This window comes from Cheilinus undulatus, linkage group 20, assembly GCF_018320785.1.
Source record: "Cheilinus undulatus linkage group 20, ASM1832078v1, whole genome shotgun sequence".
In the NCBI taxonomy this organism is placed as follows: Eukaryota; Metazoa; Chordata; class Actinopteri; order Labriformes; family Labridae; genus Cheilinus; species Cheilinus undulatus.
Window position 1 is genome coordinate 18,273,605 of NC_054884.1, and position 26,558 is coordinate 18,300,162.

General features: G+C 38.1%; 3 protein-coding genes across 3 annotated transcripts in view; all 3 read left to right on the top strand.

The window, feature by feature from the left end:
* Positions 1-501: 501 nt before the first annotated feature.
* On the top strand, positions 502-7,398 carry LOC121528780 (chymotrypsin-like protease CTRL-1). Its single transcript, XM_041816370.1, has 6 exons — positions 502-556; positions 2,541-2,555; positions 2,711-2,885; positions 4,707-4,975; positions 5,575-5,723; positions 6,824-7,398. The coding sequence occupies exons 1-6, from the start codon at positions 502-504 to the stop codon at positions 7,157-7,159; spliced, it is 999 nt and encodes a 332-aa protein (XP_041672304.1). The 3' UTR covers positions 7,160-7,398.
* A 4,099-nt stretch (positions 7,399-11,497) lies between these two features.
* On the top strand, positions 11,498-23,510 carry LOC121528460 (testisin-like). Its single transcript, XM_041815935.1, has 6 exons — positions 11,498-11,662; positions 16,633-16,647; positions 16,791-16,965; positions 17,839-18,107; positions 19,901-20,049; positions 22,397-23,510. Exons 1-6 carry the CDS (start codon positions 11,608-11,610, stop codon positions 22,700-22,702), a joined length of 969 nt encoding a protein of 322 aa, XP_041671869.1. The 5' UTR covers positions 11,498-11,607; the 3' UTR covers positions 22,703-23,510.
* Positions 11,502-26,558, top strand: part of LOC121528595 (chymotrypsin-like protease CTRL-1) — a 29,736-nt gene continuing 14,679 nt past the window's right edge. The window contains exon 1 of the mRNA XM_041816110.1: positions 11,502-11,560. The gene's annotated coding sequence lies outside the window, so the exon portion shown is untranslated. The remainder of the gene's footprint in view (positions 11,561-26,558) is intronic.

Genomic DNA, 26,558 nt, shown 5'->3' on the forward strand with positions numbered 1-26,558 from the left:
GTCACACCCTCCAATACTTTTGCTGAAATGAAAAACAAACTCAGCCAGAAAGCAATATTAAGACTTATCTGGCCAAGAGATAGTCTGGGATCCTGTGAAACATCTTGTGATTTTTAGACCTTTGTTTTTGTTGATATTATACAGACAATTTAGTCAACCATTACAGGTAGCAGGTGTCCGCGCATTGATTCTACTTTCAATGCTAAGCAATGCTAACACTAACCAGCTGCTGCTTGTTGCTTTAAATGTCATACATTCAAAACAACAAAAAAAGTCACATAAAGACGTGCCAAATTTAATCATTTTAATTTTAATAATAATTTTTATAATGCGCTGTGGCATTAATAGTTCAGGCCATGATAAAGTTGATGAAGGCACCTGAGGTATCTGGTAAAACAAGTCTGAGTAAGGCTTGGAAACTCTAAATTCCTGTGGGCTGGGAGTAAAAAAGCCAGAAGTGACATTAAAAGTACAGTGAGTGTCTGCTGACTGGCAGAGAGTATGGCACTGTGGACTGTGTGGATACTAGCCATATGTGGAGTCCTGACTGGGCATGGTGAGCCTTTACACTGAGTTACCATTTAATGTGTATGTTAGCTCTGATTACAGTCTTTGAGATTACAGAGTTAAAGTTAGGATTAGTCATCCTATGGTTTGATTTATTACTTATAATAATAATTATGAATTATTTGTTTAATTTTAAGGGGGTATGGAGGGTGTGTTGAGGAGACATGCTGCAGAGTTTTGGATGTATTAAAGTTTACTGGAAGCTTTGGAAGATGTACCTTAGGAGGCTATTGCAGTTGTCGATTCTTGAAGTGATAAAAGTATGTATTAGAGTTTCAGCAGCAGAGAAGGAGAGTACTGGATGGATATGGGCTATGTGTTTTTAAGGTGGAAGAAGGCAGTTTTAATAAGAATTGTCAGTACTGAGGCTGAAGTTTTGAGTGTTTAGTGAGGGATTGGGACTGATGATTAGCATGGCATTTTTATTGTAGTTTAATGAACAGAAATTTCACGCAATTTACCAGGGTTTACTGGGCATTTGATGTGATTGAGCTGGTTTAGATGTACAGTTGGATATCGTCTGCATAACAATGGAAGTGGAGACCATGGTGACAGATGGACGGAAGTAGGTGGATAATGAAAAGAAAGGGACCAAGCACCAAGCCTTGGGGGACACCTTCAGACAGGGGAGCTAAGGAGCAGGAGCAGTTATTGATTTGGATAATTTGCTGTCCGTCTGTGAGATAAGATTTAAACCAGGATAGTGTGGTGCCAGTGATACTGAAGGAGGAGCTAATAAGTGTTTTACAGAGCATTTGTAGATTTTTTCAGTCATTAGATTTTTCTGGACATTTTCAGTTGGATTTAATTTGCGGACTTTCTGCCACATACACCAAATACTGTAGTGTAACATATTGTATTGTACTGTATCGTATTTTATCCTAGCATATTGCAGTGTTGTAGATCTTATTGGATTGCATTTCTTCGTACCATATTGTATTGTAAAACTAAAACTGCTAAAACTACGATTTCTATGAGATGACTGTTCATGTTAATGTACAGGTTTATAGTCTGATCACAGATGACTCTCAGTCTAACTTGTCTTCATGTCTTTTCATTGATAAATCTGTTCAGAATGTGCACTGAGCAGACAGTTTTTTTTTGTTCCATTGTGACTTTGTATCTATGGCCCACCCTATTTACTGGAGTACTGAACTATGTTAACATTCCCTAGGAATTCCCTAAGAACGTTATGGGATTGGAATGGTTTTTCCAGTTATTAGTCAAGCCCTCAGGCATTGCTAGGGGAAAGAAATTGTTGTTTGAGTAAAACTTTCTATTATGATCACAAAACGTATGAAATTATAAATTAGTAGTTTTCATTTATTTCATTTATTTAATTCATACACCAACTAAACAACAGACATTGAACAAAACAGCCAGGGAATGATAGGCATTTTATTAATTATTTATTATATTTAGTGACCATGGTATAAGGGGGTTAATACCCTTTGAGGTGTCCAATTATCAGGGATTAATGGACTTCACAGAGGCAACTGTCTTCCGCTGCGTGTTGGACGGTTTAGGTCATCCATTAATCCCTGATAATTGGACACTTCGTCGGGCATTAACCCTTACATATTGCAGTCTAGCATATGTTAGTGTATTGCATTGTATCAAATTTTATCATAGCATATTGTATTGAATTGTATTGAACTCTGTTTTATCACAGCAAATTGTAGTGTAGCATATTGTACTTGTGTATTTTATTGTAGCATATTTTACGGTTGTGTTTTATTGTATTATATTGTAGTGTAGCTTATTGTAGTGTAGCATATTGTTTTTCATTGTATCATAGTTTAGCGTAGCATATTGTAGGGTTGCATATCATAGTGTAGTGCATTATATCATACAGTATATTATACATAAATCTACAGTTCTGAAATCCATGCTAAAGTTTTTATGTTTAGCATTTAGAGACATGGATTGAACTAAACCGATGTGAGTAACTTGTGTATTTCTCTTTTCTACAGGCTCAAATGCTCAGGGTAAGTACAGCCATATTTCATTACTTATCAGCTATGTGAATGCTCCTACTGAACTCAGGAGATACACTGCAGCAACAAAATAATGGAACTAAGCACACATTTATCTTCAAATGAATGCATGAATCTGCCCGATACACACATCTATTCTCTGTCAGACTGCGGCATTGCTCCTCTGAACACAAGAATAGTGGGTGGTGTGAATGCTTCAGCTGGATCATGGCCGTGGCAGGTCAGCATGCACTTCGAAGTCGGTTCGGCTGCACAGCACATCTGTGGAGGGACCCTGATCAGTAATGAATGGGTCCTAACAGCAGCCCACTGCATTGTAACGTAAGAGACACTCATCTGCTCTTGTTTCATTTCCTGTTTTCACAAATCATGCTTGCAAATATAAGAAGCCTTCACAGGTCGAAATTGAAAGCATAGTGCCGAAAAGTTATTGAAAGAAAAAAAAAAGTTAGTGTTTCTTTGTGTGCAAGTGCCCCTCAGTGACTTACTAGCAACTAATCCAGGGTTTCAAGTCGTAAAGATAATGGATAGGTGGATGGAAGAACAGGACAACTAATGAGAAGTAACATAAGAGTAAAAGAATTTCTGTATTTTAGTCAAAGTGTTTGAGATTAAAAAAAAAATGTTCCTCTTACAGGATACAGCTGCAATAATCTGCTGTGCAAGATAACACGCTTTCAGTGTTGCTGTGTTCTTAAGCTTGCTTTGTTGTTTTCTTGGAGGTTCAACTGAATTGTGTTACATGTTAACTAGAGATATTTCAATACCGTTTTTCTTCTTCCCGATACCAAGGTGTTGTGTGTCGGCCGATACCAAGTACATATCAGATACCAGTGTGAACTTTCTGGACTGTCTGTGCAGACTAGCAAAATGTTTTAGACCTATATTTGACTCAGAACATGGCTCCACAAATAGAATCATAATGTACAGAATCTCTGTGACCCTAATGTTGTTTTTCTGCTGATTATTGAGTTTTACTGCTAAATATTAAAATAATTATAATAAAGGGGGTTGCATCACAGACTTTCTCTATCTCTCTCCATCATGCTGGATTCAGGCAGCAACAGCCTGCCATTGGCCGACAGAGGGTAGACTATATGATTGCTAGCTGCAATAAATGATCATAATCGGATTAAAATTGATAAAAAAAGATGTTCAATATTTGATTTACTGGTGTGGATTTAATCATTATAGTCCTGAAAAGTCACATGAGTTCCAGGCTCGCTGAAAATGCTGCCACAAGGGATTCAAAAGCACCAATAGCATCAATGGAAAGGCACAATTGCTAGCTTCAAGAGGAAAAACAAGTATACGAGGCAACAGTTTATGATAAAACTTTGTCTCTCCATGTCACTCCAGACCTCCGCCATTAGCCCTAACTCCCAATAGTAAAGAATCCTTTAAAAAAATCCTGGATCCAGATGGTGATCCTTATCACTCCCTAAATCTAATCAGTTCTTCCTTATGCCATTTCTGACATTTCCTGAAAATTTCATCAAAATCCGTCCATAACCTTTTGAGTTATGTTGCTACCAAACTAACAAACAAACTAACAAACAAACTAACAAACAAAATAACAAACAAACTAACAAACAAACAAACTAACAAACCCTGCCAATCACATAACCTCCTTGGCGGAGGTAAAAATGCCTCAGAGTTCCATTCTTTGCTGCTGCAGTGGGTCCTTTGGTTCTTCTTTGCTGTTCTAAAACAGTAGCTCGTGCATGCGGTGTTTTCTGGCAGCGAAGAAGAAGTGATTTCTGGTTTTTAGCTCCAACCAATAGCTAAATGAAGCAAAATATCAAGTTAAATGAAATGGTATTGGATTGGTGCATAAACTGGTGTACTCGCCGATACCAATACCACTGGTATCGGAGCAACTCTAATGTTAACATCAGACAGGTGGTCTGTTGAACATTTTATTTATTGGATAATAAAATACAGATCTGTCTTGAACTTTTAAGACACAGATTGAGGACAGGTATGGTTTGCCTGCAACCCAAGACTATTAGTGTGATTGAATAGTGATATAGTAGTTATAGTAATTGAACACACTAATTCACCTTGGCTTTAACATCAGCACCACAACTACCTTTAATAAAACTATCATAATACTATCTCTCTATTTCTCTCTGTATCCAGAAATGTGACCAGATTTTGGACTCTCTACATGGGAAGAGAGACTCAGAGTGGCCCTAACAATAATGAGGAGAGTCGCTCTGTGTCCCAGATCATAGTTCATCCAGACTACAACAACACCTTGTTCAACAACGACATTGCTCTCATGAAGCTGAGCAGTCCTGTTAGTTTCACTAACTTCATCAGACCCATCTGCCTGGCCAGTAACTCCAGCCAAGTCCACACTAACACCTCCTGCTGGGCCACTGGCTGGGGCCGACTTGGAAGGGATGGTGGGTATAAGTCATGCTATATTTTAGGCTTAGAGAGAGTTAGCATTCAGTCTAGGACTTAGCGAAGCTAGCTCATCAGTAGGCATGATCGTACCTAGCATCAAGGTCAATGAGGTCAGGACAAGACTTAAAATTACCTAATGTTTAAATGGCAATTGAAAAGACGTTTTAATTCTACAAATTGCTGCGTTGCAGCAACCCCCATCACGAAGCTTATGTACTGCTTGTGAACTGTGGGGCCAGACAAGGCCTGAAGAAAGAGAGGTTGCCCCTAATGTCAAAAATGGGCCACCTCTGAATATTTGGATATATACTGAATGAATTGCCATTAAAATACTGACATGCTTATCTAAGAGTGTAAAATACTTTAGAATATCCTCATATTGGCTGTTCCACCACTTGCTTCAGAAAACTAAATCAGAAAAAATAACTTTCTGAAAAATAAAGCCAGATGGATGTATTTTTGCCAAATGAATTCTATTGGAGCCAAATCCTAATATTTGACTGTTTCATTCACCCCAACCCCCAATCTAAGCAGCGTAAAACCTTAAAAAAAATTGGAAGATAAAAAGTTCTGATTTCATACTTTTCTCCCACAGAGCCTCTAGTGGCGTTTGATTCACTTCAGGAGGTCCAGATTCCTGTCGTTGGAAATAATCAGTGTACCTGCAACTACATGCAAGTACAAGGAGGAAACATCACAGAACAAATGATCTGTGCTGGAGAGGCAGGCAGAGGAATATGTCAGGTACAAAGATCTTGCACTAATACCAGTATTTGCTCATTCAAACATGAGATAAAATATGTGGAAGTCATGCTGGTAGTATTGAGTTGATTTCTTAAGAGCTCAAAAACAAAGTAAAATTAGCACTACCACCTAAATGTTTTAAAACTCTCTGCTTATGTTTGCTGGACAAAAGTATAGAAGTGAAAGTATAGTGATGGGTCTTAAAAGAGGATTTTTGTGTTAATGTGTTTCATCAAAGTCTTAAAAGCAGTAGAATATGAGGCCAAATCACACTGACCTCAACCTCCAGATTTATACCAGTTCAGAGTGGATAGTCAGACAATGTTTGGCGGAAATCCCTCCAAAAATTCCTGGGAAGCTCCTTGACCAGCAAGGGTTGAACATAAGGAACAATGACGTTGAACTTTGACCTCTTATCAACTCATTGTTGAGTCAGAACGGGCTTTTGTTCAATGTATTTTAAAATTCTCTCAATACTCTTGTGTTGTTGGATTAACATGCAAGGGGTAAACATGAGGCCCAAGTGACCTAACCTTTGACCTATGACCTCCAAAATGCAATCATCCCTGAGTCAGAGAGGACATTTCTGCACAACCACGTAATCTAATTTTGAGATATTGCATTCATTAGCATAGGATGAATATGAGGCTCATTTAACCTTTACTTTTTATCATTTACCTCCAACATCTTACCATCCTTTATTCAGAGAGGACATAAGTGTAGTTCAAAGAAAATCTCTTGAAGGTTTCTTGAGATATCACACTTAGCAAATGATGAACAGTGTTTAGAAGAAACCAATGGACAAGAAATCCAATCAACTCAACTCAAAATCTCGTCAGTCCATTTTAGTCTAGGATGACATATGTTCAAAGTTAAAGGAGAAAAGAAAGTGTCTGACCAATGTCCTCCACAGTCCAGTGGTCCCCGAGTCAGAGTGGACACTTGCACAAAGCTTGAAGGAAATCTCTCAAAGTCTTTAGTGTTTAGATATATAAAGAATAGCCTGGGCCCACAGACATAAGGACAGATGGATGGACAGACAACCTGAAAACATAATGCTTCCTTCCACAAACTGTACTTTTTTGTTTCTCCTGCTTTAGGGCGACTCTGGTGGACCTTTGCAGTGCCAACAAAACTCAACGTGGGTCCAAACAGGCATCACTAGTTTTGGAGTACCTTGTGCACTGCCTGGTTTTCCTGAGGTTTTTGCCCGAGTTTCTGAGTTCCAGACATGGATCTTGGATCAAGTGGCTGGGGCGAATATCGGCTTTGTGACGTTCACCTCTAATGGCACCGACCCAGACAGCAGCTTTGTGTGTCCGACTTTGACAGCAACAACAGTGCCTTCAACAACATGTGGGGCATCGATAGTCACAAATGAGATAGTGATGGTTATGATCACTACATTGTTCCAGCTGTGTAGTTTAGCTCTGTAGCATTGGTATGCACATCTCCATGTCTCCTTCTGCTGTTTCATACTTTATTCAGAATGATTTTTCATGATATCACTATCAATCGCTTTTTTCGACATTACAATTATTTTTTCTTTTTATTTGCCTATTTTAATGATAAACTTGATCAAATCTTGTAAGATATAACAATTAATTTTAATAATGACTTGCACTATATTGTATTTCACTTTACGTAACTTCATTTGTCACAATGGATTGACGAAACTAAACACCTTTTACCTAAAAAAGATAAATGGATTAATTTGTTATTAAAGATAAGTTAATTTCTGAGTTTAAGGTATACTCATGATTGACATAGTTATAGCCTATGAATAAAGAAACTATCAATTACAAGTGAGAGTTCTCTTTTGTAAAAGTTAACTTCTATAAAGCAATAGCAAAGCTATCTATCTCCATGAAATATAGTAGTGAGGAATATTACGGATGTAAGGAATATTATTTCTCTTAAGTTAGACTAGCTTCAAAGATGATAGCTCATGGGAAACAAAGAATTCTCATCCATTTTTTTTCTTGGGCTCATTTTAACTACTTTATCTCACCATCTTTATCAAACTATAGTTTAAGGACTTTTACCTTTTATTACATTTTTTTAAACTTTATTTTCTTTCAAATGTTATTTCTATCAACACATAATCTGCAGGCTATAAATGGATAAACCTGAACAGAAGTATTTTCAACATTTTACGTACAATTTAAGAAAAGGCAAGAAATAAATGTTCATTTATGTATTTATTGAGGTCATGCACTCTCACTCTCTTGTTGCTAGCTGCTGATAAGCCCTGTGGCTGTAGATTAACACTATGATCTATGTTACCTGTCTGATTATTAGTTTGTTTTAGTTGAGTGAGACGTGTGTTGCATCATGCATTTATGACTGCTGCCATCTGCTGGCTTTTTTGTTAACTGCATCATAGTGGATGTATATTTTAAAAACTGACAATAATCTGGATTGATACGTATGTCAGCAAGGTCCACGTGACAAAATATTGCTGTAATTGTCTATTTGGGTGCTACACCCTGTCACACGACAACTCCTTACTGTGACTGCAAATAAAAAATGTGAAAAAGAAAAATTATGGCAAACAGAGATTGCTTGCTATTATCACACTCCAATGCGGACGAACCAACGTGGTGGATTTTCCAGAAATCACTGTGGCATGACGTCAAAAACCCAGTTCTAAATACTCTAATGTAGCTGTTGGCTGCAGGGGTGAATCTTGAAAGTGTTGCTAAAGGTGTGGGTTTCTCGTTTGAATTTATCTGAACACTGAAAAATGTAATAAGCAGAATTAAGAGCGTGGTCAAATAATGAACCTGAAAAGCACATGGGCATTTTTTACATTGTATTAATTGTTGAGCTTAATGTTTCTGGTGTAGTGTTCTTTAAAAGAAGCCAGTGTAAACAGACTTATCATGTCAACAGGTATCAAGGAATGTTTCCTGTAAGAGCAGTACAGCAGGAAATGACAGACTCTCTCTCTCTCTCACACACATACCCACACATGTCACACAATTTGCCTTGGTTGAACTTAGAGTCACTTGTCATCTGAATTTCTGGAGACATTTCTCTTGGATTGACTCACCCTACCCTAAACCGCTGACAATTAAAAACAATCTGTTATCTGCAGTGGAAAGAAAAACTCTTTCTGACTCATACATCAGTGAACAAAGATTAATAACACTCATAATCCTTTATCTTTGAAAGACCTTGGAGGAAAAAAATATTGTGTTCTGTACTTTATTATTGTTATTCCTAAAGTCAGGTTACACTCTTTTTAAACTTCCCTTCCAGTGGACAAATTTAACATCATAGGTTGCCTTACTAGTGTGCAATAAGCCCCATATTTAAGCCTCTAAATTATTATCAAATTTTAACCCCTGTCCTGGCGCTGTAAGTTGGATTTTAGACTTTTTAATGGCCAGATCCCAGTGTGTAGGGGTGAATGGCTTCCTGTCTGATGTGCTCTTCACTACCACTGGTTCTCCATGCATCCTTAGTTACAAATACCTTGGCACATTGACAGTAGGCTGTCTTTTAATAAAAATACTGATGTAGTTTACAAAAAAATCACAGAAGGGACTCGATTCCTCCGGAAGATCAACCGGTTTGGGGTGTGCAGCTAATTAATGACAATGATTTATCACGCCATGGTTGAATCTGTCCTAACTTTTGGTTTGGTAGCCTCTCTTTAGGAGATAAAAAGAAGTTAGAAAATATTGTGTAGGTTGCCAGTAAAATTATTGGTATTAAATTACCTGATCTGTCCCCAAGTCAGTACAAGAGGCTCAGGACATCATAAGTGTTTTGATCATCCTCTTCATGCTGAATTTGAGCTCCTCTCTGAAAGGAGATTCAGATGATCAAAGTTATTGTTTCATCATTCAAGCCTTTACACAGCAAAATTTAAGAAATGATCAAATATAAAGCACTTTTTTTCCACAACAGAAGTCTAGAGATGTCTTATAATGATGGTTTTTGCTTCAGTTGATCTTTTATGTACTTTTGAATTTATGTATTTCAGTGTTGGGTCTGAGTTTGTGTGATCATGTTTCTTCTCTATCATGTTTTCTGCCTGGCTGCAAAGCAACATTTCTCTTTGGGGACAACAAGGTTGAGGTTGAAGTTCAATCATGTTTGCACATCTGGACTCTGCAATTTTACTTCGTTCTTTTTTGCATAGTTCTCAAGCTCTTTCAGGTTGCATGGGGATTGGGCTCTCCAGAACATTCACCTTGTTGTCTTTTAACAATTTACGTGTAATATTGGCTGTATACATTGGGTCACTGTTTTGCTGGAAATTAAATCTTCCCCCAAGCCTAGCTCTCCTGCAGACTGTGTAAGATTGTCCTCCAGGATTTTCCTATTTTTTTCTGCATTAATTTTACCCTCTACCTTTGCTGAGAAGCATCCCCACAGCATGATTCTGCCACCACTGTGCTTCACAGTGGGGATGGTGTGTTTGTGGTGATGTGCAGTGTTTGATGTCTGCCAAGCACAGCGTCATGTCTGATGGCCAAAAAGCATCATATTTGTCTCTCAAGATTTTTCTTCCACTTGAACATGGAGTCTTCCACATGCCTTTTAGTGACCTCGAGTCAAGATGTAATGAGTTTTCTTCAACAGTGGCTTTCTCTTTGCCACTCTCCCATAAAGCTTTGCCTGGGGCAGAACCTGAGCAACAGTTGTTGTATGCAGAGTCTCTCCCATCTCAGCTGCTGACGCTTGTGACTCCTTGTCTTCTTCGTTTTGGTGGCCTCTCTCACTAGTCTCCTTCTTTCACGGTCACTCAGTTTGTGAGGACGGCCTGATCTAGACAGATTTAACACATGCCATAACTCTGGGGGATGTACAGTGCCTTGGATAGTTTTTTTGTATCAATCCCCTGACTTATACTTTTAATAACCTTTTCTTTGAGTTGGTTGGAGTTTTCTTTTGTCTTCATGGTGTAATGGTAGCCAGGAATACTGATTAACCAGTGACTGGACCTTCCAGACACAGGTGTCTTTATACTTCAATCACTTGAGTCACATGTACTGTTCTCTAAGTGATCTCCATTTTACTAATTGGAGAGTACTACCACCAATTAGCTTGACTTGTATCGTATTGAATTAGGTCAGTCACTATAAAGGGAAAGGAAATGTAGGAAAGCATTTATTTTAAATCACATATTTTTATGAATTGGCATTGTTTTATATAAATCTGTTTTCACTTTGGCATTAAAGAGGATCTTTTAGGGTAAAAAAAATCAAAGGGGGTGAATATTTTAAGGTTAAACAATGTCTCATTAAACTGAAATAAAATAAAGCTTTACTGCTTTATTGAATTTAATTTCAAATACACTTTACAAGAAGTCAGAGCAGAACAGAAGCACTTCCTTGAAGTTGTAATATTGAACAATTCCTCCGAAGAACAGAGATTGAACTTTAACTCAGAAACATCTATGACTAATAAAGCACTGGCAGAAAGGGTGGAGCCAGCACCTGTTTGAGAGTTTTAAAAACAAGGTAGAGAAAGCTTTTCACCTTTTTTTTTTCTTAGTGTTTTGAGCCTAGGTAGAAGTTCACACACTAAATTTTCATTCTTCATGCCATTCATTTAAAACAATACAAAGTCACATGAAGGGGAGCCACATTAGTGTATGGAGTTCCCAAATAAAGAGAGATTTGACAATGTGGTGAATCACATAATGTGCTGTATAAAACAGCATCAATCATTAACACAGATATGAGGGTAAGCTATCATGATAAACAGGTCTGAGTAGGGAGTGGGTGATATATATTCCTACGGGGCTGAGGAAAAGACAGAGGCAATATTGCACACATCGAAGCACTTTGCGGACCCTTGTTGCTGAACAAACAAATAACATACAATTGTTGTTATTACTAAAATACAGTGAGTGTGTACTGAGAGTATGGCCCTGTGGACTGTATGGACACTCGTCATATGTGGAGTCCTGACCTGGCAAGGTGAGTTTTACTCTGAGATATCATTTATATTGTTTTTACAGAGTTAAGGTTTTGATTTGCTCTCCTTTGGGTTTTTTATTTTCTCTTTTTCTCTATTTCTTCAATTTTGTCTTATTCTATTCCTTACTGTCTCTTGTGCTCTTTGGTTTTTACTGATCATTGCTGTCTATTCCTTTGTAAAGCACTACATGTCTATGTCTGAAAGGTGCTATACAAATAAATAAAGTTGAAGTTGACTGGACTTATTAAGGTGTATTATGTGCATGTGATTATTATAATAATGACATTTCATCAAACACTCTGGTAAGTGTTACCAAGTGAAAGCCCACATGTTAAAGCTGATAGATAGACTGATATATATACTCGTATGTAGACTGATAAAAAGAGATAGAGTTACACACACAGACACATCTCAAACATTAGAATATAACGTAAAAGTTCCTTTTTTTCCTTTGATTGACTTAAGACAGTTAAGTTTCCATTAGTCAAGATTCATCTCATACAGAGTGAAATATTTAAAGACTTTGTTTTAATCTTGATTATTACAACTTAAAGCTCGAGAAAATAAAAAATCTATTTTTTCAAAATATTAGAATATTGTGGACCTGGCACCTGTAAAAGTTTGCTTAGCATTCATTCTCTCATTCAGTACACACAACCACAACCATCTGGAAGACTACCAGAAGACTTCATATTTTCATCTGCTGAGAAATTTATGGAGATACTGATTTACTTTTCCAGCAGGTCTTAGCACCTGTCTACAGTGAATCCAAAACTATCGAAAACTGATTTGCTGACCATGATGTCACTGCGCTTGAATTGCCAGCCAACTGGCTCGCCCTAAACACCCTAGAGAATCTCTGGGGAAATGTCAAAAGGAAGATGAGAGACACCAGGCCCCAAAATTACAGACGAGCTGAAGGTTTCTATCAGAGCAACCTGGGCTTCATAACAACTCAGCAGTGCCACGGACTGACTGGCTTTATGCCACATAGCATTCATGCAGTAATTTGTGCAAAAGGAGCTCCAACCAAGTACTGAGAGCATAAATGAGCTTATCTCCAAAAGGTCAGGATTTCTGTATTATAAATCCTTTTTTATATTGATGTTTGATATCTTAATATTTTGAAATGGTGGATTTCTGGTTTTGTGAGCAGTAGTCATCAAGATTAAAACAAATATAGTCTTGAAATATTACACTTTGTAATGATGGATCTAGAATATATGGAAGTTCCACTTCTTTAATTAAATCACAGAAGAAAAACAAAACAAAAAACATAATATTGCCAAAAGTATTCGCTCACCTGCCTCGACTCACATATGAACTTAAGTGACATCCCGTTCTTAATCCATAGGGTTTAATATGACGTCGGTCCACCCTTTGCAGCTATAACAGCTTCAGCTCTTCTGGGAAGGCTTTCCAAAAGGTTTAGGAGTGTGTTAAGGGGAATTTTTGACCATGCTTTTAGAAATGCATTTGTGAGGTCACACACTGATGTTGGACGAGAAAGCCTGGCTCTCAGTCTCTGCTCTAATTCATCCCAAAGGTGTTCTATCGGATTGAGGTGAGGACTCTGTGCAGGCCATCCATGTCTTTATGGATCTTGCTTTGTGCACTTGTTACAACCCAGCTCGTTAAGGGTAAAAGGAAGTAACATAAAAACCAGATGGTGCTGGTAAATTAAAGTTACTTATTACAAAAATAAAATTGTGCTGAACAAAGATGAGGCAAAATAAAAGGAACGCTGAGTGCTGCTCGACTATTCACATTCATTACTCAGGTAAAAGCATAGATACTAGGGTTTAAAAAGACTTCTGTAGAAGTTGAAGTATCAACTCAAGCTTTTTACTCAAGTAAAAGTGTAAAAGTACTGGTTTCAAAACTACTTAAAGTATAAAAGTAAAAGTAATGTAAGGGGGAAAAAATGTCATTAAGGACAAAAGCTTAGGCAACGCCACAGGGGCCTATAGTGCACTACCCCACCTCCCCAAAAAACATTTTCTAAAGGTTGAAAAATTTGGGATGCACCCGTTTCAGCCGCATTTATGCCCATCGAAAATGAACACATTTTAATACAATGCAAATACATTCAAGAACCATATATGTGTACTACCAACCTCCTCACTGGTGCTTGGTTGGGACATTTCGCTGGAGTTCTCTTGAGTCTCTACCACGGACATCTTCACACCAGGCTACATATGTCTGCTATTTCCTTGCTGGAGTGTGACGTGATTTGTGTCATGTGCGCAGGTGCGATGGATCACATACAGTCCAATAGGGTGTCGTAATGGTATTATGTTTATACTTCTCATCCAACCACAATCAAATTCACTCTACCTGGATGGCGTGATTTATCTGGATAGGTTTTTGGTTTTTTATTTGTGGTTTTTTGAACGATGACAAGCCGTAATGAAAACAAACTGAAATGAAATGGGAGTAACAAGGCTATTTTTAAAATGTAAGGACTAGAAGTAAAAAGTCGGCTGAAAAATAATTACTCCAGTAAAGTATAGATACCCAAAATTTCTACTTATATTGTATACAAAGTATTTGTACTTACACAGCAAAATTGCCAGTGTTAGATTAACACTGAGAGTGTTAAATCTAACACTAGAAAAGTTTTTATATGTGTCCACACTTCTGAGTGTTAATTTAACACTTTTCAAAGTGTTACCTTTTTCTTTTTTACACTGAACCAGTGTTACTCCAACACTGTATGGTGTTAAAAATTTACACCGAGTAGTGTTGATAGTACTCTACACTGGTGTTAGTGTTAAAAAAAATCAACTCTACTGGACTTCATGTAACTCTGTTGTGATAACACTAGTGAGTGTATTACAATTAACTCCAGTGGATATAGAAAATTATCTATTAATAACAAGATACAAGTCTCTCAAGACAATTAAATCAGGTACACCTGATGTCATTGATTGCCACCTCACATTATACAACTGAAGCAAGGTGAGGTATTTTATGGCAACCATGGAGCAATGAAGCAGACTTAGGGATAGGACATACTCAGAGTTGACAGACTGCATTCTCTTCACAAATCTGACAGAGTAATTTTCACAGTTAGGAAGTAATCAACCTAGCAGACAACTACACTCCTGGTGCAAAAGTGTTAAATGTCAAAAACTTAACAACTCAAGATAATTCAAGAAACATGTGCAAGTGAATCCCAGCAGTGATCCCTGTACAACAGGCAACATCTAAACACAGCTAAACATCTGAATACATCTAAAATACATCTATACATACTGCACAAAGGCATGATGGGAAAACTCTGCCCTCCAGATTTGAAAATGCAGTAGGCGGGGCTTGGATCAATTGACACTCTACAGTGTTAGAGTAACACTGGTGCACTAACACTGTCAAATAACTCCAACACTGAAGACCATTTACTCTGAGTAAAGCTGAAATAACACTCTGTGTTAAAATCAACACTGAAATGTTTAACACTGAGAATTTAAGACTCCAGTTTTTGCTGTGTAGTTACGTGACACTTCTGCTGCTAACCAAACAAAACAGAATCTAAACTAGTATTTTAAAACTAACTAACTGTTTGGTGAAACAAAATGAACATAATTCTTAACTAACTACACTTACTAACATCAAAAGAACAACACCCCTAAACCTAGTGTGACTAAACAAATATAACAAAACCTACATGTGAGTGTGTGCCTAAACTAAACTACTACCTGGACCCTCCATCAGATTGCCAGATGGAAAAGCACGATACGTCACACCAGAGAACGCATCTCCACTGCTCTAGAGTCCAGTGGCGGCGTGCTTTACACCACTGCATCTGATGCTTTGCATTGCACTTGGTGATGTATGGTTTGGATGCAGCTGCTCAGTCATGGAAACCCATTCCATAAAGCTCTCTATGCACTGTTCTTGAGTTAATATGAAGGCCACATGAAGTTTGGAGGTCTGTAGCGATTGACTCTGCAGAAAGTTGGCGACCTCTGCGCACTATGCGCCTCAGCATCTGCTGACCCCGCTCTGTCATTTTATGTGGCCTACCACCTCATGGCTGAGCTGCTGTCGTTCCCATTCACTTCCACTTTGTTATAACACCACTGACAGTTGACTGTGGAATATTTAGGAGCGAGGAAATTTCACGACTGGACTTGTTGAACATGTGGCATCCTATCACAGTACCACGCTGGAATTCACTGAGCTCCTGAGAGTGACCCATTCTTTTACAAATGTTTGTAGAAACAGTCTGCATGCCGAGGTGCTTGATTTTATACACCTGTGGCCATGGAAGTGATTGAAACACCTGATTTACATTATTTGGATAGGTGAGTGAATACTTTTGGCAATATAATTTATATGAATTATAGGTGCAAGCCGCAAAAACCTGCAAACACTTTCGTATTAAACAAAAAATAGTTTTGTCGATCTAAAAGACAAAAATGAACTTATGGAATACTTTGAATGGATATTGCACCAACTGTGGGCATATGATTATATTTTCAAGCCAAATCTGGCCTGTAGACATGTTGAATGTTCCTGATTCTCTTCTAAGAGCTGATGATGTACTGCTGGCATTTGGGTATTTATTTATATTTCAAATTTGGGTTTGTCCTGTCGTTCTCTGGCTTTAGTACCTGCAAAGAGGTGCTTCCAAATATTTAGTGCATTTCTTATGCCTTTAGAAAACCAGTATCGGGGCCTCATACTAGTCTTTGCCCAGGGCCTCCAACAGACTAAAACCACTCCTGCATGTGGTGATCAGTGGGTTTGATTTGTTTCACCCATTTCTCCTCGCATTAATCAATCAAAACACTCAGATTTGCTCAGTAATGTTTGCATAGTACATCTAATCCTATATGCAGGAATCTACAGTTCTCAAATCCATGTAAAAGTTGTTTGTTTTGCTTTGAAAGACTTTGATATCATTTTTTTTAATTGCTCTGATATAAAAAGATGGAAGTAACTAGTGTACTTCTCTTTTCTACAGGGTTAAATGCTCAGGGTAAGTACAGCCATATTTAATTTCAATCAGCCATATGAATTCTCTTATCAAGCACTGCAGCAATAAAATAATGGAACTATGCATATCTTTACCTCCAAACGAATACATGAATCTGCCTGATACACACATCTATGCTCTGTCAGACTGTGGTATAGCTCCTCTGAACACAAAGATAGTGGGTGGTGTGAATGCTTCAGCTGGGTCTTGGCCATGGCAGGTCAGCATGCACATTGGAGTCGGTTCGACTAAACAACACGTCTGTGGAGGGACCCTCATCAATGATCAGTGGGTCCTCACGGCAGCTCATTGCATTTTGATGTAAGAGACATTCATCTGGTCTTGTTTCATTTCTTGTTTTTACAAATCACACTTGCAAATATAAGAAGCCTTCACAGGTTGGAAGCATTGTTCCAAAAAAGTAAAATATTTAGTGATGTGTCTTGTACACAAGAAAATCTTAAACAATTGCCTACTTCTGTTTTGGTAGAGAGCTTGACTTTCATGGGATGTCACATGAGCAGAGACCACTCTAAACAGTGGAGCAGTGCTTAGCACTGTCACCTCACAGCAAGAAGCTTTCTAGTTTAAATCCTACAGGGGCTTTCTGTGTGGAGTTTTTATGTTCTCTGTGTGTGCCTGGGTTCTTTCCAGAATCTCCTATTTCCTCCATGGACAGCAACATAAAAGATATTTCTTTCTTTCTTAACTATACAAAGTTTGAGGACAGGTGGGAGATAAAGCTATTATTGCATCTTTCTGTTTTCTGTCAATCATTGACATTAATGCCAGTTTTTCTTATACTGCTACCATCATTACTAATGTTACAGCAATGTCTTTTACAATAGGAGATAAGCTTATGACCATGACAGCCACTAATTTGCTTAATTTGCATTTCTAATCTGCTTCCCCCTAACCTTTTACCCCTTTCCAACCCTAATGTGTAACAGTGTAACAAAGCTACACCACGAGTGCTGAGCTCATGGTGATTAGCGTTGGGTCTTTATGATAATACATCAAAGAGAACGATCCAGACCTGCCCACTTTGTAAAGAGTCTTGAGATAATATTGGTTATGAATTGGTGCTATACAAACACAGTTTTTATTGATTTTGTGGGAGTTTCCTGCAACCTATAACTGTTAGTGCCACAGTGACTGATTAGTACTAATGTCTGTATTTCTCTCTGTATCCAGAACCGACACCAGAGTTTGGACTCTCTACATGGGAAGAGAGACTCAGAGTGGCCCGAACAATAATGAGGTGAGCCGCTCTGTGTCCAAGATCATAGTTCATCCAGACTACAACAACACCATGTTCAACAACGACATTGCCCTCATGAAGCTGAGCAGTCCTGTTAGTTTCACGGATTTCATCAGACCCATCTGCCTAGCTAGTGACTCCAGCCAATTCAACAACGCCACCTTCTGCTGGGCCACTGGCTGGGGTCGACTTGGGGCAGATCGTAAGTATCAGGTCATGCAATTTCTCATTAAACCTCAGACAGAGCAAGGCCACCTTAAAGGGATACTTCAACATTTTGGCAAATTCGTCCATTGCCATAACTCCTATAGTCTTAGTAATAGGTTCGTTACCTTCAGTTGTTGGTGCAAGCTATTTTTAGATTGCCGCTGCCGAGTTCGGACCTGCTGTGCCAACTCAATGTAAGCAGATGGTATTCCGGCTTTCCCTCATCAAACCCATCAAATACACAATCCAACAACTCAGCTTGCACCAACAACTGAAGGTAACGAACCTATTACTAAGACTATAGGAATTATGGCAATGGACGAATTTGCCAAAATGTTGAAGTATCCCTTTAAGGGGAGATAAAGGTGAGAACTATCTGCCATAGTAAATAGCCTTCTTAGAAATATAAACCCCTTTTCTTGAAACAGAATTAAAATGATTATCCATGAATAAATACCCCCTGTGATGCATTGTGGGTATTTCAAATTAGTGGTAAATGGCTTCTTTAACAATCAGGAGTAGATGAACTGCTAACTAAAGGTGTGGCAGTGATTGGTGGGAAATAAATCTGGGGATATGTAGGCAGGATTTCCCCATGATGCCCTGGGACAGAGTGTTTCTAGTATGTGCTTAGATATGTTTAAATGTGATCAGGTGAGTTTATATGTTGAATGTTGTACAGAGATTACTGCTGGGATTCCTTTGTTCATCTTTCTGATTGATTATTGTTAATTTTGATGGTCAACACTTTTGCACTATGAGTGAAAAGAAGACTTCCTGAAAATGAGTTTCACTCCCTGACTTACTTTTATAGTCAAAAATTGAACTATTTTCTGTTAATTTCATTGATGAGAGAAAATCAAGAAAGTATGGAAACAAGTGTAGATACTTCCTGTGCAAGCATTGTTACAGGTGTTACTAATGTTTACCACTAATGGGAGGAAACCATAAACTACACTATTCATATTATTGTGCTATACCACTGCAAAGAAAGAATGAGCCATTTTTTACAAGCTGAGAATAATGGAAATTACATGTTTTTTAAAATAAACATTAGGCTAAACAAAAAAAGTCCTGTTGAATCTACTTGAAAATGTAAGTAACTTTCACTTAGATTTTTTTGTTCTTGAACTAAAACAAAGAAGTAGTTTTTACAAAGACTTATCTGGTTAATCTACAAAAAAAATTGATGCAAAAAATTGCCAAGGTTTTTCTAAGTAGCTTGGGCTTAATATTTTTATCAGTGCAGCTAGCAATGCTACCGATCCAACACGCATGCATTGATATCATCAATAAATCACAACTGGGGAGGGCTCATTCTCTGGGTTTGTCAGGGGTCCAGCCAACTCTGTGAGCAGGCCTGGACAGAGTTGGCAAGGTGGTCTTCCTTGTTATTGCTAATCAGCAGGACAACTAGTCTGGTTCAGATGTAAATATTTTGATATACTGGATTGCCATTAAAATACTAACATACTTATCTAAGAAATTTAAAGATGCCTTTTTAAAACTTGTTCATATTTGCTTTTTCATCATATTAGCATCATTGACTCAGGCATTTTCCTTAAAGCACAGGTATTCTGAGGCACTAGTTCAGGATTGTATCATCATGTTATCATGGTCTTGCCACAGAAAACTCAATCAACACCATTTACACTTTGCGAAATGAGTACAACTGGAAATAAAACCTGATGTTTGGTTGTTTCCTTCACCCCACCATCAAAGCAGCTTAAACCTTTGCTAAAGAGTGGAAAATAAAAAGGTGTCTTGATTTCACGTTTTCTCCCACAGAGCCCAACCAAGCGTTTGATTCACTACAGGAGGTCCAGATTCCTGTCATCGGAAATAAGCAGTGTACCTGCAGTTACATAGAAATACCAGACGCAAAACTGACAGAAAAGATGATCTGTGCTGGAGAGGGGGGCAAAGGAGCATGTCAGGTACAGTTAAATCTTACAATAACAGCAGCATTTCAAATGAGAAAAAAAATAAATGGAATCCCTAGGTGGACATACAAGTGTTACTAAACTTAGCCCCAAAGTAAGGAAATTTGCATTTGGTTGATTATTTCTTTGTAACGATCCTTTGCATCAATACATCTTATACTGCTGGAAAGCCTGAACCCACATGCATTTGTGGGATGAGTGGCAGAGCTGTAAAATGTTGGTTGTACCCATGAATAATTTACCAAAACTCTTCTGCTAATGCTAAACAGCTTATTAGGCTCCATGCAATAGGGCAACTTCAAGCTGGTGATCCACAAAACCTGGTTGGAAAAACTATTTGGAGTGAGCCTTAGTACTGCCTCCAAATGGTAGGCCAAGTTCCATATAACAGGGATTAACAGAGACAGGCCGTCACGTGGGTGTCCCAAGAAGAGGACGCTTCAAGAAGACTGTTTCCTAACCCTGTCACTTAAGAACTGTGGGCTATCTGCTACAGATTTGCAGTCAAGGTTCGCAGGCAATGTGGCCGATGGCTCCCTGCCCAGAAAATCCAGAACAGACTGCATGGAACAAATCTCTGGTCTCATAGGGCTGCCTGGAGGCCTGCCATGACTGTCCTTCAACGTCAGGCCTGTTCGCGTTGGTGTCGGCAACACATGCACTGGAACCTGAACATGTGGGGAAACGTTATGTTCAGTGATGAGTCCAGATTCTGCCTACAGCAGTTGGATTGTAGGGTCAAAGTGTGGAGAAGACCTGGAGAACCTTTCTCCACAGTCTTGGACAAAACTCTATCCTCCAAGATGACAACGCTCGCCCCCACAGAGCAGGGTTTATCAGAGACTACCTCCAGAATTTAGGAGTGGAGAGGATGGAATGGCCTGCCAGCAGTCCCGGCCTTAACCCCATTTAACACCTGTGAGATCAGCTGTTTGTGCCAGAGTGACCAACACAACCACTTTGGCTGACTTGCTACAAATTCTGGTTGAAAAATGGGATGCCATCCCACAGCAGTGTGTGACCAGGCTGGTGACCAGTATGAGGAGAAGATACCAGGCTGTTGTGGCTGTGTATGGTTCTTCTACACGCTACTGAGGCTCATGTTTTTTAAATGAATAAATTGTTAAATTGCCAATATGTCTGGTTTCTTCAGACTTCAATCCTCCAATCCACCAAACACCAAACAAGAGTCAATGGCACAATAGGCTGTTTGGCATTGGCAGAGAAGATTTGGCAAATGTTTCATGAGCGCAACCCACATACTCAGATCTGCTGCTCATCCCACAAATACAGATTCCTTACAAATGTGGCAACATTTAAAAGGGGAATAAGCAGGCTTTCCAATGGTATAAGATTTATTACCAAGAAGCATTGTTACAAAAAAGAAATCTACTAAACACAAATTTCTTAACTTTGTTAGCTGTTGATATTGCATTTTCCTACAGTAACAAGTATCTTTTTCTGTTTTCTCAAGATCTTAACCTGTTTATCTCAGTATCTTGCAATATCAATACTGGGTACCTCATGATATTGAGTTAATTCCTTGTGAGCTCAATAAAATAGCTATAACTGAGCCATTATCACAGGAAAACTATCATTTTTATCACACTGTAAAAAGAAGCAGGCATCTTGCAAACACAGCTGGAATTCAGTAAATATAACCTCTTGGTTAAAAGTCTCCATGGGGAATATTTTTGCTGGATAGTGAAAGAACAGTGATAGGTCAAAGAGAACAGCTGGGATGGTTTTTGTGTTAGTGGGATTCATAGAAATCTTATAAGTAAGGGATGAACATGAGGCCCAGTGATCTTGACCTTTAAACCATTTGAACAAAGTTTGAAGAAAATCATTTATATCATTCTTGGGATATCCCATTAACAAGGAAGTGATGTACACAAAGCCAAATGAGTTTGACCTTTAACCTCCAAAGTTTAAAGAGATAACACATATGAATGACTCGGATGGACAGGTGTACCCATAGATATCAAGACGGAGATGACGCGTTTGCTATCAGACCCACAATCAGTACCTTGATTTAACTCCAGTAAGTAATCAGTATCATGTTCAAACTTTCAGCTATATCACAAAACAAATTTCATGTAGATTGTTTCAAGATTAAGCAAGATGGGGCAGATTTTACAAGCAAAGTGGGTTTATTTTCATTGAGCATTCACTAATCCCACCTGTTCCAAGATGGCAGACCGGCAGACGCACAGCAGCTACATTTAACAGCCGTGGATGCGTCATCTACATATCCATATCTATGGGTGTACCTATGGACAGACAACCTGAAAACATAAGACCTCTGGCAACTGTTTGTTTTCTGTCTCTCCTGCTTTAGGGCGACTCTGGCGGACCTTTGCAGTGCAAACAAAACTCAAGGTGGATCCAAGCGGGCATCACTAGTTTTGGACTACCTTGTGCACGGCCTGGTTTTCCTGAGGTTTATGCCAGAGTGTCTGAGTTCCAGACATGGATCTTGGCTCAAGTGGCCGGGGCAAATGTAGACTTTGTGGTTTTCACCTCCAACGGCACCGATCCAGACAGCAGCTTTGTGTGTCCGACCTCGGGCGCTTCAACAATCACAAATGAGATGATGTTGGTTATCATTGCGGCATTGTTCCAGCTGCATATTTTAGCTCTGTAGCATGGTTATGCATTTCTCCATGTCACCTTATTCTGCTGCTTCATTCATACCACATTTAAAATGATTTTTCATAATGTGACTGTCAATGCAACGTAGCTTTGGAGACCTTGGATTGCTTTCTTTCTGCATCAAGCCATAAATTAAATCTGCCCTAAATATAGGTTAACAATCAGCTCTGATGCAAATATAGAAATGAAGATTAAACAGCCACAGAGGTCAACTGCATATTAAGTATAAATATAACTGCTACTAATGAGTTGAAAGCAAAAGAAATCCCATTGCACAGAATAAGAGCAATTGAATTCAATAAAGGTTTTACTTATTTGACTATAGATAAGTAAACTGTAACCTGTTTTTATTGCCAGATTTCACCCTCTTATTGTTAAGACCTGCTATATTAATGAGTTGTTGTTCAAACTGTATTAATGGATCAATATTTGTGAATTTAAACACGATTTACCCAATTTGGTGACTGGCCAAACACATGGAGGAAAATATCAGAAATAATTATTGGAGTCACCAATCTGACCACCTGGTTAAGCTGCTGCTGCAGTGTTAAAATCCCAAAACTCAGAGTCCCTTCACTCAATAACTGCCTTCTTTAGGCAACTCTTTTATTCTGATAACAACTATAATTTATTAGAAGATTAATGTATGACTTTCATTTTGTAAATTCACAGCATTTATCTTAGAGTATGAAAATTTCCATCTCTAGGCCTGATAATTTCTTCTTAAATGTGTCTTAAAGTACTGCTTGAATGTAAATGTTTCTTTGATTAATCATTTATTAAACAAAATTGTTGAATGGCAGTTCTACTGAGCCTAAAATTTTCATTTGGGTGTCATGTCATCATATGTGCTATATTAACCCTTCAAGCCCTAAACTATTTTTTAACCATGTTGTCTCACCTGAACCTATTTGAACTGAAATCGTTGTGCTTCTTTGTAACAGCTATTTTTTTTGGCTATTTCTCAAACCAGTTTCTGACTGCATTGACACGGAGGCCCACACCACGGGCCTTCTGTCTCTCTTTCTCTCCATTATGAGCTATTTAGGCTGTCCACCAGGATCTGCACTGTAAGAGTTGAAAATTGAGTAGAAAGGAGTTTAGAGGCATGAATAGCCCCATTGGAATGGCACAACAGCTAGCTTCAAGAGGTAAGAAATAACAAGACAGATAAGTGATATTCAAGTAGATCAAGAGGGACAGTGAGAGAAGAAGAGGAGGAGGAAAAGAAAAATAAATTTTAGAAACGCATATATTTCAAAATATTTTTAAAATATTAAAAAATATTAATATAAAAGGTATATAATAATAATAATATAATAATAATAATAATAATAATAATAATAATAATAATACACATAATAATACAAAAATAAATGAAACTACAAGGGTCACATAGTTAAGACAGCAATACAGACTACTGGAGGCCTATAGCATAGATTTTCCGGACACTGGGATTTCCCTGTAACCCAGCAATGAGGCTGATCTCACACATGCCCCCTTTTAAGGCTTACTATTAAAAAGTTCTCCCGAAATCCTCTATAAAGGTGAAAACTGTCAAATCTGCAACAAGTCATATCAATAAATCTAAGTCCACACAAAGAAGAAAGACTTTAACTTCCAAATTCAAATGAAAACTTGTATATTATTACTGTCGGATGCGCGCAGGACGGAGGAACGTGCATAAAAGAGCACAGAGGAAGTCTGCTGGTGGTGCGTCTCTTCATTAAGTTCATTCATAGAGGTGTGCTGTCTTGTGTTCCAAGATAAGCTTCTGATGCTCTCGTTTTAACACATTTCTTCAGTCACTCCCTGCTGATGCTCACATACTCGTATTTGATGATGACTTTTTTTTTAAGATTTATTTTTGGGCTTTTTTGTGTCTTTATTAGAGAGAGAGGACAGTGGATAGAGTCGTAAACAGGGAAGAGAGCGGGGAGACACATGCAGGAATTAGTGCCACAGGCCGGATTCGAACCCAGGTCGCCTGCGTACATGGTGCGTGCCTTAACCACTCGACTACCAGCGTGCCCCCTGATGATGACTTTTGCGATGCGCATCATCATCAATGAACCAAACACACACAGATCACATTTTGAAATAATGTAAAATTGAGTAAAACTTGTCCAAACGTGGGTGTTTTATTTGATCTTAAATGTACTAATGATACTGTCAAAAGGGCAGAAACAGAAAAGTGAAAGCAACAAACTGGCAGAGCAGAACGATTTGTGAGGGGGAGCTGCAGGTGTGGGGCAGGGCCAGTTTTAGCCGTTTGGAGGCCCAGGGCAGAGACCAATATGGGGACCCTCCCCCTTTAGCTAAAAGCAATAATAATGAGAGGAAAAAATAGAAAGCATAACTTTAAGTTAACAGAGTCACAGAACTACAGTAAATATCCAGATATGAAATATAAATACCCAAACAGACACCCGTGATTCATCAGCTCTTTGGAAAGCTTCTTATAGCTCTGTCAGCACATTCTGATGTTTAAAAGACTTTAGTCCAGGTGAAACGTACATAAATAAAAAAAATAAACAAGGTGCATCCCCCTTGTTAAAAAAAACCCCCGTCTATTGCACATTCAGAAAAATATTTTCCATGTGACTGTATTCTTTGTTCAAACAAACCAAACTAGAAGTCAGAGATCTTTCATTGCTTAGTTAAGAACAGGAATCCCCAGCTGAACAGGAGACTGTGTAAACTTTGAATTAAAAAAAAAAGAGAGAGTTTTTACAGGGAAGGCAAATACAGCTGTTCAACTTCTGCCCTCTCATGCACGCTCATTCTTTATTCATTCTTCATGTCATTTATTTCAAACATCACATTTAGGGCAGCCACATCAAAATATTTTGTCCCAGATGAAGAATTAATCATTTAATATGTAGTGTGGCATTATACGATAGGGCTGCAACAACGAATCGATAAAATCAATAAAAATCGATAATTTAAAAAGTTGGAAACAAATTTATGTGTTGATTCGTTGTGTCGTGCGATTATGGTGTCAGTTAACATGAGCTGTTTACATCACATGCAGACAGCTGATAACTTTGGATTGGTGTAGTACTTCTCTGATTATAATCCGGTGATTAGCGGAAAAATTAAGTAGATATATTCATCATCAACCGTGTCTCATGACGGAGATGAGACACTTTGTGTTCTAAATGTTCACTAAAACAGGGGAGAGGAGGAAAAGCTTGAGCTGCAGTCACATGGCTGTTGGGTGTGTGTGTGTATGTGTGTGTGTGTGAGACAGAGAGAGTTTGTGTGACCGTCTGTAAATGCAGGTCGGTCTGACAACAAGCGTCAACAAACTAATGTTAGCTTGGTGAATATGTGAGTGATAAATGTTTTTAAGTTATCATAATAATAACTTTAAGAGGCTGAGGCTAACCTGTGGCTTCTCTGGGATAAAATAATTGCAAGAGGACGTAGAGGACAGAGTCTGTCATTCAAATCATATCCTCAGGCTGTTGTCATTAGTATGATCATAAAGTGTTAATGTATGTTTGTAAGGAGGGAGGCAAAGTTATAACATGGAAAATATCATTTTAATTTTTAGAAATAATTTATCATGTTTTTTGTGTTTATTCTGTGAAATGTTCAAGTTATTTGATTTAACAGAACTCCCAAAAGTTTTGTTTTAGTTTTTAGAATAAAGACATTTAAAGTCAACATTATTTTGAAAGCTTTGGAATATCCATGTTAAATTTTTAAATAAAACTAAACCCAAAACCCCAAACTACTGACCAAACATTACATTTCAGAGATAGCTGATGCTATTTAAACCCTTAAAATCGTTCTGAAAGAAATACAGACTATAGACTTTTTTATTTCAGAACAATTTTTTA